The following is a 16,826-nucleotide window of genomic DNA, read 5'->3' on the forward strand; positions in this document are numbered from 1 at the left end:
ACTTCTGGTTCTTCGGACTCCTACCCTGTCGCATAAGCATGGCTTTCAGGCGGCCCAGTCAGCACTTCATGCTCTCCTTCATGAGAGAGCCCACAAATCCCTTTTTTATTATAAGTACCGATTATATCGTTTTGGTAATAGGCCAGGTAGAATGTTGGCCCAGATGACTAAGGCAAGGAGAGGTGCCACATTAATTACTTCGCTTAAAGATGATGGGGGACGATTGGTCACAGAGCAGTCTCAGATGGAGCAGTTATTTGTTACTTTTTATAAATCTTTATATACCGCGGAAGTAGTAGGACGAGAGGCCCAGATTCATGCATTTTTGGACTCGTTGCCATTACCTAAATTATCGCCGACGGACTCAGCAGTTTTGGCTTCCCCTATCACCAGAGAGGAGGTGCAGGGGGTTCTCAAGCATCTTCCTCTTTGTAAATCTCCAGGCCCGGATGGCTTTGGGGGGGAATTCTATCGTCTTCTTCAGGGGTATGTGGCAGATCCGTTACGGGGCTATTATACAAGCGCGGCAGAGGTTGGACTGTTTCCCCCAGGTGCGAATCGAGCGTTAATTACTGTGTTGCCTAAACCGGGAAAAGACCCCTTACTTGTGAGCTCATACAGACCTATTTCACTTATTAATGTTGATCTTAAAATCTTAGCTCGGGTTATGGCCAACCGGTTGGCACAGTTTGTTCCCTCTTTGGTGGGTGCAGATCAGGTAGGATTTGTGAGGGGGCGATTGGCGTGCCATAATGTTAGGAAGCTCCTCCTCGCCCTGGCCCATTGTGATCTCGGGAAGCAACCCGCGCTGGCTATTAGTTTTGACTCCGAAAAAGCCTTTGATAGAGTGGAGTGGGCTTTTTTGTTCCCCCTGCTGCGTTACTATGAATTGGACGGGTTTTTTATGAAAGCTCTGGGGGCCCTTTATTCCCACCCCGTGGCGGCCGTATTGGTTAATGGAATGGCTTCCTCGGACTTTGTACTCCAGAGGGGCACTCGCCAGGGCTGCCCTTTGTCCCCTCTACTTTATATATTGTTTCTGGAACCTTTATTGATTTCCCTTCGATGTCATTCTCAGATAGTTGGCGTTGAACTGGGGAATTCCTCTCTGCGCTGTATGGCTTTTGCCGATGATATTATGGTAATGTTGACTGACCCGGTTTCTGGCCTCCCCAGATTGTTGGAGCTGTTTTGTCGGTTTGGAGCGATCTCGGGTCTAAAGCTCAATGTGTCTAAATCAGAGGCACTCCCACTTCACCTTACTATTCCGCATTTGTGGGCCGATTTCCCGCTTCGGGAAGCTCCACAGCAGGTAAAATACCTGGGGGTTTTGATTCCGTCCTCACTCACCCGACTCTATGACATCAATGTCAAGCCCCTACTCCGAAGCACGGTGGAGCTCCTTCGTTTGTGGGGTGATTTGCCGGTATCCCTTGCGGGGCGTATATTTCTATACAATATGATGATTGTCCCTCGGTGGCTCTATCTGCTTCAAACTCTTCCGCTGTGGGTACGGGCCGGGGACTTAGCACGGTTATACAGTGCCTTAAGGACTTTCCTGTGGCGTGGGCGCAGGCCTAGGCTATCCTTACGTATTTTGATGTTGCCTGAGTCGCAGGGGGGATTTGGACTGCTAGACATCCGCGCCTATAATCTGGCATGTGGAACTAGATTGATTAGGGACTGGAGTATGGAGAGCTCATCTTTTTTAATGTTTTCTGTGGACAGGGATTTCTTACACCCTATTTCTGGGTTATTTCTGTTACACGCTCCTGCTGCCCGGTTAGACCTTGCCTACAGGGGACACGTTGTTTGGGCCTATATGAGACATATTTGGAAATTACTGTGTAAAAATCTGGGCATAAACCCTGATATCACTCCTCTACTCCCAGTGGTGGGTAATTTGCATTTTACACCGGGTAGTCACAGCAAGGTGTTTCGGACTTGGCATGCACATGGAATTCGGAGACTGGGGGATGCCCTGTCTGCTGGAGGAGATCTTCTTTCCTCGGCTGAATTAGGGTCGCTGTATGGGCTGGATAGGGTGGATGCTTTTGGCTACCTGCAGCTCCGACATTATATCCTTAGCATCTCTGGGGATAGCTTGAGCGGCGCTGTGGCACGGAAACTGGGGAAGTGTTTGGCGTTGGGGGATGATGTGGCACCACGACTGCGTTATTATGTTAATGTGTTGGGTCCCCCTTTACTGACCGAACGGGCTGATTGGTTGGCAGGGGCGTGGAGTGCTGACTTGGGCTGCATGATTTCGTCTGAATTGATCTCTTGCTACTTTGTGCTTGTGCGCACCATATCCTGTAATATGTTACATAGGGAACAAGAATATAAATTCATTCACAGGGCCTTTATCTCCCCTCACAGAGCACAACGAGCCGGTATTACAGATAATGCGGGGTGTCCCAAATGTTCTATAAGTCCTGCTTCCCTGGGTCACATGTTTTGGAATTGCCCCTATGTGGGAGCCTTTTGGCAGCGAGTCTGGTCCTATTTGTCCCCCCTGGTCCCGGGGTTGCCGAGCCGTAATTCGTGTATAGCTCTTTTCTACCAGGAGGCGGACCTTCTTGGTTGCACTGTTGGGCAGCGGCAGCTGATTTTTAAGGCCCTTTTGTTGGCTAAAAAAGCCATTTTGACTTTTTGGCGAGAACCACGCGCCCCCTCTTTCTCTCGATGGCAGGGGTCTCTTTATGACCTTGCTCTTTTGGAAAGACGGACTGCGGGCACTAGGGACGAACGCAGGTGGTCTCGATTTCAGGATGTTTGGGAGGAGTACTGGCTGTCTCTTCCACATCGGGAGCGGAGTCTTCTATTGAATTGTTAGTCTCTATTGGGTTTTCTACCCTCTTATGTGTTTTCCCAATATAGGTCTGTCTGGTTTCCGTAGACTCTATTGAGGGACTCCTTTCTCATTCTTTTTCTTTCTCTATCGTCTTTCTTTCTTTCCTCTTCCTTGCTTTGGACTTAGCTCTCCTTTTTCTGGTAGGTTTATTTTCTCCTTTCTTTGGCCTATATCTGTCACTGTTTACAGGTCTGTTGACTATCTGGTATATTTCATCTATGTCTCTCACAGGTCGGGAGTGGGGGTGGGCGGGGGGGATGGGGTGGGCCAACACTGATGTCACAGGTATATTTTGTATTGGGCTTTGGCGTTGGGTGTTTCACTGTGTATTGGGGGGAATTTGGACGGTGTTATCTGGAAAAATGTATTGAGCTCCATTTGTTGTTTGGAGTACTGTGTTGTTCCCGTTGCTTTGTATATGCTCGAGTGGGCGATTTATGCTGGATTGATGTAAACCCTGTACACTGTTCTATTTTCTGTTGGTTGGTTTGCTCAATAAAGAAATATTATATATTTACTTACCTCACAAAAAGGTTTGTTGCTCTTACAATTACTCCTTTCAGTTTTGCCCACTGCATTCCCACTCCTTCCAGACGTTCCCATCCAGACAACAATTCCTCGACATAATTTGTATGTATTTTGTCTGGATGATTGTTACACTAGACTAGCAACTGGACTCATCTGTGGTAGTGTCCACTGAATCTCAGCATCTGCTATAAGTATGCGTAGGAATCTTATCAATGGCTCCAGGTGGTACAGGGATTCTCCATAATCATCTTGAGCTAGAGTGGTAAATCTTGGTCCTCAAGGGTTGCAACCCAGTTGGATTTTCTAGATGAATATGCATGAGATCTATTTGCATGCACTGCCTCCATTGTTTGCGAATGGTCTCATGCATATTCATTGGGAAAATCCTGAAAACCCAACTGGGTTGCCACCCATCCCTGATCGTAAAGCTTTTATTAAGTGAAACTGCCTGTTGCGCCCGGTGCAAGAGTGCTGAGCACCCTAGGCAACCCTTTGAGCTCACAAAAGTCAAACGCAAATAGGAATGGAGGTGTGGGAGATCCTGAATGATTTTCAGAGGACTATGTCCGTGCCTATCCCAGGCTTTCATGAATTCAGACACAGTCTCCATCACCACCACCTATTCCGGGAGACTGTTCCACGCACCTACCACCCTGTCTGTAAAAAAGTATTTCCTTAAATTACTCCGGAGCCTAACTTCATCCTATGCTCTAGCCTCATGTGCATTAAATACCTATGTGCTGTAAAAGTGCATGAGGTGGAAGAGGAACGGGGAAGTTAAGTCATTGGGTTGTTGGGGTTTTTTTAATGGTAACCCTATTCCTAATGGTTTGGCTGGTCCTGTTGCCTATAGGGCAGGGGTAGGGAACTCTGGTCCTCGAGAGCCGTATTCCAGTCGGGTTTTCAGGAATTCCCCCAATGAATATGCATTGAAAGCAGTGCTTGCAAATAGATCTCATGCATATTCATTGGGGAAATCCTGAAAACCCAACTGGAATACGAGTTCCCTACCCCTGCTATAGGGTATACTATTGAAGGTATCTAGAAACATAGAAACATTGATGGCAGATAAAGGCCAAATGGCCCATCTAGTTTGCCCATCCGCAGTAACCAGGAAGCTTTCTCTCGGAAGCTACTCTACCAAAGAATGTAGCATACAAAGAAGGAAGACTGTAAAATATGCTTTTATAAGGAGGTAGGGATGCATCCTCTGTAAACTGGACAGGACTAACTGTCTAGACTGGACACAGTAGGTACTCCAACTTTTTTTGCCTTGAAAGATTGACAAGAAAGATAACGAAAAGCAAAATCAGTGGACGGATGATTTGGACTGCTCTAAAACCTGAAATCACTTTATTTTAGGCGCCAAATATAGGGGGTCCTTTTACGAAGGCGCACTAACCAATTTAGCGCACGCTAATCGATTTTAGTGCACGCTACATTGGTTAGCGCCTTCGTAAAAGGACCCCATGGTAACATAGCAATTAAGACCTATAAAGATGACTATGGTCCAAACATTGTACCCAGCAGTGAACTAAACATACTTTGGGTACAAATTCCTATATGGAACCTGACACCCGCTCCCTTTCCATCTGCATTTTTAAAATAGTGAACGGCAACAACACCTGTTACAGGAAGATCTATTGTGTCCTCGTTCTCTGGAGGTCACAATCTGCCCTTCTCGCGCTGAGCTGGAAGAAGTGATGAATGAACAGTTCCTCAGAAAATTCCCTTTGTGCAGGCAGAAAATAATATTTAACACCTCGGCAGGCAGCTTTGAAGGTCATGAGCTGTGATCGTGCCAGAAAGGGTTATACTTTGCAGTTTGGTCGTCATGAGCTGATGTGCTGTGCTGAACTGTGTCTAGATCGCTTGCAGAAGGAATTTCCATTTTAAGTTGTATCCTAGGTCCGGCGCTTATCTTTTCACTCCAGTTCACCTTCATAAGAGATTTCTGCGTGCTTTTTAAATTGTCCTTTACATGGAGCCTACCACCTAGGGCTTTGCAGCTGCAGCAGGTATAAAACAGAAAACATAAGTCAATGAATATGCGTTCCCTTCCTTGGATTACCTAGCAAACCCATCATTTTTTGACCCCCCCCATCTATATTAAAAATATGATTTTTAGTAACAATCCACATATCGCACAACAAGAGTGTACCTAGGAAAAGGCAGCATCTTAAACACTGCAGTGAGCACTAGAACACCAACACATACATTGTAAAACTAAACAAGCCAGATCCCGCACAGTCAATTGATCCTGCAGTCAATGCCAACTGAAAACTATGTCCTTTTCATACACACAGAACAGAGATACACCCTCGCCCAATATGGAATAATCACAAACTAAAAATAGAAATATGTAGACAAAAGTTAAACTGAACTGCCAAGAAACCAGACTCTGCATACAATGCAACACCACAGAGTCTGACCTCTGTTCCGGGGAAAATGGCGGAAGCACTAATAAAAGAAAAAAATTGATGAACATTTTGAAAAACACGAACTTCTGATAACCAGCCAACATGGTTTCTGCAGGGGGAGATCGTGTCTGACCAACTTATTGCACTTCTTCGAGGGAATTAATAAACAGCTGGACAAAGGAGACCCCATAGACATCATATACCTAGATTTCCAGAAAGCCTTTGACAAGGTGCCTCATGAACGTCTACTCCGGAAACTGAAGAACCATGGGGTGGACGGAGATGTGCATAGATGGATCAGAAACTGGTTAGCGGGTAGGAAACAGAGGGTAGGGGTGAAGGGCCACTAATCAGACTGGAGGAGGGTCTTGAGTGGAGTCCCGCAGGGCTCGGTGCTTGGGCCGCTGCTATTTAATATTTTCATAAATGATCTAGAAACAGGAACAAAGAGTGAGATAATAAAATTTGCGGACGACACCAAACTATTTAGTGGAGCTCGGACAAAGGAGGACTGTGAAAAATTGCAAAGGGACTTGGACAAATTGGGGGAATGGGCAGAGAGATGGCAGATGAAGTTCAATGTTGAGAAATGTAAAGTATTGCATGTGGGAATCAGAAACCTGAGGCACAGCTATACGATGGGAGGGATGTTATTGACTGAGAGTACCCAGGAAAGGGACTTGGGGGTAATGGTGGACATGACAATGAAGTTGACGGCACAGTGCGCAGCGGCCGCCAAGAGAGCGAATAAAATGCTGGGGATAATCAAGAAGGGTATTACAACAAGAATGAAAGAAGTTATCCTGCCGCTGTACCGGGCAATGGTGCGTCCGCATCTTGAGTACTGCGTCCAGTATTGGTCACCATACCTTAAGAAGGATATGGCGTTACTCGAGAGAGTTCAGAGGAGAGCGACACGACTGATTAAGGGGATGGAAAGCCTTTCATACGCTGAGAGATTGGAGAAACTGGGTCTCTTTTCCCTGGAGAAGAGAAGACTTAGAGGGGATATGATAGAGACTTACAAGATCATGAAGGGCATAGAGAGAGTAGAAAGGGACAGATTCTTCAAACTTTCAGAACATAAAAAAACAAGAGGGCATTCAGAAAAGTTGAAAGGGGACAGATTCAAAACGAATGCTAGGAAGTTCTTCTTTACCCAACGTGTGGTGGACACCTGGAATACGCTTCCAGAGGACGTTATAGGGCAGCGAACGGTACTGGGGTTTAAGAAAGGATTGGACAATTTCCTGCTGGAAAAGGGGATAGAGGGGTATAGATAAAAGATTACTGCACAGGTCCTGGACCTGATGGGCCGCCGCGTGAGCGGACTGCTGGGCGCGATGGATCTCAGGTCTGACCCAGCGGAGGCATTTCTTATGTTCTTATGAAACAGTGACATATGTCCCCTGATACTGTGCAAAATATAAAGACAGTAGATGTAAATTTGAAAAAACTGATACATAACAATCACCACTTTACAAATTAACAAATAAATAAAACAAATAATGAGAAATAAGAAAATACCATTTTATTGGACTAATTCATTTTCCAATTAGCTTTCAGAGGACAAATCTTTCTTCAGAACAGTACAGTATACTGCTGTTATGGTATCCTGTCCTTTTATCAATACAGTTACAATACTACTTGATTCTAAGTAAAGCAACAAAATAATCTTTCTACTTTTTGTCATTTCTGCTTTAATCATCTTCTCTTCGCTCTCTTCTTTCTATAAAGTGTTTGTCCTCTCTCCCTTCCATGCAACATCTGCCCTCTCTTTGGTGACACCAGGAAGTATTTCTTCACAGAAAGGGTTGTAGATCACTGGAACAAACTTCCGGTGCAGGTGGTCAAGGCCACCAGCGTGCTCGACTTTAAGAATAAATGGGACATCCACGTGGGATCCCTATGGGGGTCGAGCTAAGGATATGGGTCATTAGCACTCAGACTTGATGGGGTGGGTCAGAAGAGTGGGCAGACTTGATGGGCTGTAGCCCTTTTCTGCCGTCATCTTTCTATGTTTCTATGTTTCTATATTTGCCCCTTCCATCCACTGTCCATCCTCTCTCTCTTCCGTATGGCATCTTCCCTCTTTCTATGTCCTGTAAATAAACTGTATATCCTGTTCCCCTTCTCTCCTTTGCACATGATTCATTTCAGCTTTACCCCTTCTCCATTTTTCTGGCTCCACCCCCTCCCCTATGCTTTGGCCTCTCTCTCTCTTCTCCTTTCCTTCCTTCCTTCCCACTCTGCACCATGGTCTGGCATCTCTATCTCTTCCCTTCCCTCCCCCCCCATGCCCTGGCATCTTTCTCCCGCCATGCTCTGGCACCTCCTCTCCCTCTGATCTGGCATTTGTCTACTTAGTTTCCCTTCCCTCCCCCCATGCCCTGGCATTTATCTCCTGGCCTTCCAACTACCCCCACCCCTCTTCTTCCTTTCTCCCTTTCTTTCTCTCTCTCTCCTTGCTTCCTTTCCCCTGGTCTGTCTCCTTCCCTCTCCCCATGCCCTGGCATCTCTCCCTCCCCCTTCATGGTCTGGTATCTCCTTTCCTTCTTTCCTTTCCCTCCCACCCATGGACTTGGCATCTCTGGATCCTCTCCCTTGACTTCCTTCTCGCCCCAATTGGGTGTTACAGCAGCATTTATCTCTTCCCCCCCTTTCCCTGTGCAGCAGCAGCATTTCATTCCCCCCTTCACATTTCTCTTCCCTGCCCTGTGCAGCAACAGCATTTCTGACCAGTTCCCTGCTGCAGCTGGTTTTCTATTCAAAGCCGCGGGCGTTGACACCTCACACAATCCGCTGCTGCGTCGGAAGCCTTCTCTCTGACATTGTGACATCAGCGGGAACGCTTCCGATGCAGCTGTGGATCGTGTGAGGAGCCGACGCCCGCGGCTTTGAGCAGAAAAACCACTTCTGCAGGGGAGCCGGCCAGAAGCTAAACCACTGCTGGAAGAAGTACAAGCTGGGCCGCAGATACCCCTGTTTAAAGTTTACTGCCTCTGCTGCTGGTTAAGGAAAGCAGCAGCGGCAGAATAGGGAGGGTGGCCAGCTGTGCACCCCCTTGGGGACCGCTCCCCCCCCTTGGTACGCCACTGGGAAAGACTAAAACGGTTAGGGCTCTTTAGCTTGGAAAAGAGACAGCTGAGGGGAAATATGATTAAAGTCTACAAAATCCTGAGTGGAATAGAACGGGTACAAATGGATCGATTTTTCACTCTGTCAAAAATTACAAATTTTAGGGGACACTCGAAGTTACAGGGAAATACTTTTAAAACCAATAGGAGGAAATTTTTTTTTTTCACTCAGAAAATAGTTAAGCTCTGGAACGCGTTGCCAGAGGATGTGGTAAGAGTGGATGGCGTAGCTGGTTTTAAGAAAGGTTTGGACAAGTTCCTGGAGGAAAAGTCTATAGTCTGTTATTGAGAAAGACATGGGGGAAGCCACTGCTTGCCCTGGATCAGTAGCATGGAATATTGCTACTCCTTGGGTTTTGGCCAGGTATTAGTGACCTGGATTGGCCACCATGAGAACAGGCTGCTGGGCTTGATGGACCATTGGTCTAACCCAATAAGGCTGTTCTTATGTTCAAGCATCCATCTATGGTTTGATCAGCTGTGTGACTCACCTGCTGCTTTGAATTGTGGGATCAAATAAATATATTTTTAAATAAAATCAAAAACCCGGCACTGTAAATTAACCATTAACTTTTAATACACTTTAAGGTTCCAATGGCTGGTTTCCATGGAACATTTCAAGACAAGCGATTTGGTTGGTTAAACGATCCCTCACCTTTGATGTTTTTTTTAATGCTATAGTAAAGCAATTTGCATATTATATTTTAGGGAAACAAAACAAAACAAGCTGCAGTAATGTATTCCAGAGTTCAGGCAGGTGCCGTCTTTGATATTACTTTGCTCACTAGAACGCAACCTGAATGAAAAAGATGGTAGATTGCAAAGCAGCTGAATATATGTCATGCTTCTAAGTGGCTTAGGGACAACGAGGGGCGAATGGCAGGCCTGCTGAGCTCAAAGCTGCTGCACAGCTAGTGAAATAAAGATGCACAGAAAAATAATGGCAGGGCTGAAGGCCTATACAACATCCTTTCTATGGGAAACAATTTAACTCCTAATCAGAATGCATCCAGTAAAAAATTAACATAGAAAATAAAGGGATTGGGCCTTTTTGTAGTTTGACAGTCGTACTGAAAGTGGTTTACGTACAGGTACTTCAGGCATTTTCCCTATCTGTTCTGGTGGGATTGGGTTGCCAGATTTTCAAGTTGGAAAATCCAGACCCCCCTAGACCCGCCCCAGTTCTATCCATCTCCACCCTAATCCCGCCCCCCGCTCTTGTCCACCGTTGCCTGCTCTTGTCCGCCAATCGTACCAGGCGCGATTTGAGGAGGCTTTTCAAAACCCGGACAAAGTGCCGGGTTTTGAAAAGCCGTCTGGGCCCCCGGACATGTCCTCCACAGGAGGACGGTGTCAGGTCAAAAGCACGCCGGGACAAAGGCGCGCCCAGACAATTGAGCACAGCGTGCGCCGCTGCGCCGCTCTAAATTACTGTTTTTAGTGCTCCGACGGAGGGGCGTGGGGGGGAACCCCCCCACTTTACTTAATAGACATCACGCCACGATGTGGGGGGTGTGGGGGATTGTAACCCCCCACATTTTACTGTTTTTAGGGAAAAAGTTCAGTTTACCGTAAAATGTGGAGGGTTACAACCCCCCAAACCCCCCATAACGCCGGAGCGATGTCTATTAAGTAAACTGGGGGGGGTTCCCCAACAAAACCCCCCGTCTGAGCCCCTAAAAACTGTAATTTAGAGCGGCGCGCGCTGTGCTCAATTGTCGGCGCGCGCTTTTGTCTTTCGCGCCGTTGTCTATGAACCGTCCTCCACAGGAGGACATGTCCGAGGAAATCCGGACGTCTAGTAACCCTATGGTGGGATCACAGTCTATCTAATATACCTGGGGTAGTAGAGGATTAAGTGACTTGCCCAGGATCACAGGGAGCAGTGTGGGATTTGAACCCACAACATCAGGGTGCCGAGGCAATAGCTCTAACCCAGTGGTTCCCAAACCTGTCCTGGGGGACCCCCCAGCCAGTCAGGTTTTCAAGATATCCCTAATGAATATGCATGAGAGAGATTTGCATATAATGGAAGTGATAGGCATGCAAATCTCTCTCATGCATATTCATTAGGGATATCTTGAAAACCTGACTGGCTGGGGGTCCCCCAGGACAGGTTTGGGAACCACTGCTCTAACCACTACACCACACTCTTCTCCATCTGAGGCATTCTAAATATGGTTGTCCAACTTGTATACCCAAGTTGTGTATGTAATTTAATTGGCAGTAATTTGGATTTACACACACACACCTCGTTAAGCTCTATTTCATACAGATTGTGCCTAAATCTTGTAGCATGGAAGTGAAAGGAGGCGTGGCTAAGGGAGGAACATGGGCGGGTCTGGAGCACTGACTAAAGATGCACACACTATATATAGAATTCAGGTGATTCGGGCCTAATTTACGCATGAGGATTTACACCAGGTTTCAGTTCAGTGACTTGTGGTTAGGGCCTTCAGGGAATTCACCCCACCCCCTAAAGGCCCTGAAGGCACTGCTCTGAATTTGATTGGCCGAACAGACAACAGGCAGATGCTGCTCAGCCAGTCAAATTCAGATCAGTTCTGTCAGGGCTTTCAAGGGGTTCGGAGAATCGCGAATCGGCGCAAATACAGGTGTTATAATACAACTAGTCTAATCCAAACAACACCCGTTTTGGAAGCAAACCACTTTCTGATAAACAATTTCTGACATAGTATAGGAAGAAAAAAGACCTCCAAGATCTAGCAACACTGCTTGTACCTAGCAAAAGTAGCATGTCATGTCTCGATCATGGGTCAAAAAAACCTCTCAGATTAATTTATTTTTGATTGTGGTTCAAACTTTGGGTTGATATTTTTTAGTTTTTACATAATTGATTTTAAAACAAAGATAGCGCTAAACTTTAAGTAATTGCACTTACCTTGCTCCAGACGTGTAAATAACGCCTCGCACTGATGCCAGCACCAACTTTTAAGTCCTAACTGTGGATCCAAAGGCATTCCGTCTTGGAAGCATTTAGTTGTAATGTGTTGACAGACATCCAGTTTTTTTGATGTCCGAGAGGCAGTTTAGGAGTTTCACAATCTGCAGCTGCAATAAATCACTGGTAAATGCACAAGTCCAACAGCCAGGGAGCAGGAGAGAATAAAACCCAGGTCACGAATAACCTTTTTGCTGAGAGTTAAGCAAACAAGCATGTTGAGTCTACCATCGTAATTTAAAAGACACTGTAAACCTCCTACAAATGTGGGCCTATGTGGTTATCACTGCAGAGAAGAAAGCAGTAGGTGATGAGTGCTGCTCACTGTCTCCCTCTGTTGACTGGAAGATAAAGTACAGGCGTGGGGAGAATAGGCTGACTTATGTAGACAGTGGTGGCTCTGGTACCCTCTCCATCCCCAGCTCTTTTTTTTTTGCCATCATATTTCTATGCTTTCATGTTGTCCACACGTATACCTATGAGCTAATCCACGCATAATTGATTTGTATTGCTTTGTACATTAAGACAAATATGTGCAACAAAAATATGAAAAAAATGCACATGAAAATCACAAATCTTTGGTTAAAAAAAAAAGAGACTAATCAAACTTTTCTTTAGCCATGTGCATACCTAATATTTACAACACCTATCAGAAACCTACGTCAAGTTAGGTACCACTAGGCGCAATTCTTTAAATGATGTCTTCTTGGTTGACTGACAACCATGTCGCACTAGGGTTACCAGATGTTCAGGAAAACCCGGACAGGCCCTCTTTTTAGAGGACTGTTTGGCTGCCTGTACGGACTTTCCAAAACCCGGTAGTTTGTCTGGAGGGCCTCTGAGCACGCTTGGATGATGTCACATGCGTTCGTGCATGCATGGAGGCCCTAGGATGCAGCCAGGAGGTCAGGAATTAAAAGAAGCAGCTTGCTGGGGGTGGGGCTGGGATGAAACAGGGCGGGGCTAGAGGCAGAACGGGGCGGGACCATGCATCCGGGGTTTTTGGATGCAAAATATGGTAACTTATGTCGAATGGCTCCTAGGACTTAGGCGATGCTAGGTACCTTTTATAGAATTAGGCCTTCTGTGACCACAGGTTGAAAATCCAGGGCCCAATATTCAAAGCTCCTGAGCTCCCACATTAATGCTCCTGATAGCCTCCTAAATCTGTGCCCTATTTTCAACTAGACCTAGGAACATAACTGTGCAGCTGAAAACTCATCTTAATTTATGAGCTTAAAGGTTCATAAATTAAGGCCTGTCATTTGTTTGCCTAGATTTATGTGGTCAATTACAAGCCTAGTGCTGTTCCTAACTTCTTTTCCCCCATCTTAAATCTGCCCGTTACCACATACTTTTTATGCTCCTAAATTTATGAGTTAGTGACATTTTGAGTAAAAATGTAGGCACTCAGCCTTAGTACATTTTCAAAGAGGCCAATTTATGAGCATAACTCTCACGGGGCCCCTTTTACAAAGCCACGGTAATGAGTTCCGGCGCAGCCAATGTGACTTACTGTTCCCCCTTAAGGGTCATGGAACTACCTTAAAAGCAAAGAAAAAGTGACCGGAAGTAGCATAGCACAGGAGCTGTAGCTGTGGGCGAGCCTTGCCCACCAAAAACCTTGGCTCAGGCCCGCCCAGTCTCTCTCACAACACAAGGATGTAGTAGTGCCAGGGCCAGGCTGTGCAGCACTCTGCCTCCGACGAAGGGTGAGTTGCTGTTGCATAGCCCCAGCTCCAGAGGTGTGTGGGGGGTGGGCAGAAAGGGCCCGGTGGCATGCTTGCACAGGACACTTTGGGCTCAAGTCCTCCTAAATTGGCTGCCTGGCTACACTACTGGTGTAATCAAGGTAGATTAAAAATCATCGGCACAGATCAGTCAAGAAGACCTAGAGGATGGAGGAGAAATCTTGATTGCTATGTCTCTATCACGGAAGAGTAATGTCTAGGGCAGTGGTCTCAAACTCAAACCCTTTACAGGGCCACATTTTGGATTTGTAGGTACTTGGAGGGTCTCAGAAAAAAATAGTTAATGTCTTATTAAAGAAATGACAATTTTGCATGAGGTAAAACTCTTTATAGGTTATAAATCTTTTTTTTTGGCTAAGTCTTAATATTAATATAGTCATTTATAGTTAAAGAGATATATGACCAAGAAACTGTTTTATTTTACTTTTGTGATTATGATAAACATACTGAGGGCTCAAAATAGGACCTGGCGGGTCGCATGTGGCCCCTGGGCCGCGAGTTTGAGACCACTGGTCTAGGGTTACCAGCCGTCTGGATTTCCACGAACATGTCCTCCTTTTGAGGTCATGTCCGAGGGTCCGGATGGCTTTTTAGAACCCGGCAGTTTGTCTGAGTTTGGAAAAACTACCTCAAATCGCGTCTGGCAAGAGCAGGCAGTGGAGGGCAGGGCTACGGCAGGACTGAGGGTGGGATTAGGGCGTTACAGGGCGGGAATGGGTAGAACTGGGCGGACCTGGGGGGCGGGTCTAGGAGATCCGGATTTTCCGACTGGAAAATCTGGCAATCCTATCATGTCAAAATTGGATTGGTCATAGGTACTGAATTGGCTGCGTTGCATTTTCCATGTAGGAATCGCTACCCCGTCATTGTAAAATCGGCCATTAATTAGGAGCATAAATCCTATAAGGCTCAAATTAACCTCAGTTTCTTAATTTTTAATTTGTTGTACTCGCCATTCATACAAATACACCCGCAGCATTTTTCACAACCGTAATTTATAACCCGTCAAGCAGCTAGTCATGCTCAGTGGTTGATGGTTTCTGGGGTGACTCAAGAATTCCATGGAAAGGAAATCGTGGTTGATTGGCAGATTGAAAAATATAACAACACGATGATTATACATTAAAAAAAAATCGACTTGATCCACCAGTAGTGAAAGTGACAGAAGTGCTTGGTTGCCCCTCTCTAGACTTGAATCTCTTTTTCTTTTACAGGTGGCTTCATGCATATGTAGATCTTCCTCGTTGCTCTAGAAGGGGGAAAGAGACATGGTACGTGCTATAGGATGTCAACTATCTTGCATCGTAATCATTCTTGCACTCTTTGGAGGTGGCGAGCAAATTCAGGCACAAAGAGCAGGTACGTTCCTTTCTGCCTTTTTGTCCTTTGAGAACTTGGTATCATATTGACTTCGTCAATGCAATCACTGGTCAAATTTTTCCTACTGAACATACAATGTCCTCCTCCCCCCCCCCCAGCTATAAGGCCAGCTAACCCCATGTACTGACTGGGCAGCCAGAAAATTTTTATTTTATGGTGTCTCCTGTGTCATTTATGGGAACTGTTTAATTTGGAATTTTTTTGGCCATGTTGTCGTTAAAGACCAAAGCTGATCACTGATAGTAGTGTCCACTTGCAAAGTATGCATGCTGTTTTTGGAAGGAGGGTGCACTATTTTCCAATACTGTATGTATGCACGCACCATTTGGTAAATGCGCATTAATTAACACATGTATGATGATTAAAGCATGCCCAATAACTATTTGCAAACAAGCCCCACCCCATCAAATCTTCAAATTATATAGCGCTATGAATTGCAAGCATAATTTAATCTAATCTAGTGTTTGATTTTATATACCGATTCATCCCAGCAGGAGGGCTCGACTCGGTTAACAAAATATTAATAAACTATACAAGAGAATAGAACAGAAGCTCTATCTTTTAGGCCAAAATCTGATCTTTTATGGTTTATTATTTGAAAAAGAAAAATCATTAGTAAATTTCTGAAATAAAAATCATTAGTAAATTTCTGAAATAAATATGCTTTACGAAAAGTGGGTAGATGAGAGAGAACTCTAATTATAGAAGGAAAGTCATTCCAAACTTTTACGAATAAAAAAAGAAAATGATCAACAAAAATTGGCCATAGTTGAATAACTCGCCAATTAGCAACAATAACTTGGCTCTAAAAATCAGTTCTAATTGTCTTCAGTTAAAATTTGGACACCAGCCTGTTCCATTCCTTGAGACCTATACACGAGAATATACTATCCCTAGACACCTGCAATCGTGCTAGCTGATTTAGCGTGCGCTAAACGCTAACGCGTCCATAGAATATAATGGACGCGTTAGCATTTAGAGCAGCCTAATTTTTAGCGTGCGCTAAATCGGCTACTGCACTTTAGTAAAAGGACCCCTTAATTCCTTAACAGTTGGAATATATAGGTCCACACAGTCGACAGAACGCAACGGACGAGGAGGAGTATGTGGCATAATGTTCTCTACCAAATATTTTGGTGCCAAATTGTGCACACAAAGATAAACCATTAACAGCAATTTATAACAAATCTGTATTTCTCCATAAGAAAACCAGCCAGCGGGAAACATAGTTCATCCAACGGGACTCCGTTTCGGGAGTAAAAAAAAACCCTTCCTCAGGAACTAGCCGAGCTGTTTTGTTGCGGGCTCTCAATCACCAGCCACAGTTTGTGAAGCAAAGTTGAAAATGGCGTTGAAAATGGCCCGTTGGACGAACTTTGTTTCCCGCTGGCTGGTTTTCTTATGGAGAAGCTAAGTACCTCCAGATAGATGGTTACTTTCATTTGTTTACATCGCTGATTTTGGACGCTGCTTTTTGCCCCCTGGACGAGGGGTAGAGATAGCCTTTAATGACTCTGAGTGAGTTATATTCTTTATTGTTTTTCACCGTTAACACTTAGTTGTGTTTTGGTTTCTCACTAAATTCACACAAAGGGAGCCCGGGGATGTTTCACAGTTAACACCCTACCTGGGTGTAGATTTGTGACAGCTGGAGCTTTAGGGGTATTGTCCCCATTGCAGGCTGTGTGACTGAGGGTTCCCTTTCACTATTATCAATTTAATTATATTGCTTTTTTATTTGCTAGTGAGCGGTTTGGGCTGTCTCTCCCCCTCGCCCTTTAGTTTTTGTTGGGG

General features: G+C 45.2%; 1 protein-coding gene across 3 annotated transcripts in view; it reads left to right on the plus strand.

Moving 5' to 3' along the window:
- Positions 1-16,826, plus strand: part of COL22A1 (collagen type XXII alpha 1 chain) — a 766,089-nt gene that overhangs the window by 89,287 nt on the left and 659,976 nt on the right. For all 3 annotated transcript variants that reach the window (XM_033933743.1, XM_033933744.1, XM_033933745.1), the window contains exon 2: positions 14,867-15,011. In XM_033933743.1, the coding sequence (XP_033789634.1) occupies positions 14,921-15,011 (91 nt within the window). In that variant the 5' untranslated portion in view covers positions 14,867-14,920. The remainder of the gene's footprint in view (positions 1-14,866; positions 15,012-16,826) is intronic.

The sequence above is a fragment of the Geotrypetes seraphini genome, chromosome 2 (assembly GCF_902459505.1).
Source record: "Geotrypetes seraphini chromosome 2, aGeoSer1.1, whole genome shotgun sequence".
Taxonomy (NCBI): domain Eukaryota; kingdom Metazoa; phylum Chordata; class Amphibia; order Gymnophiona; family Dermophiidae; genus Geotrypetes; species Geotrypetes seraphini.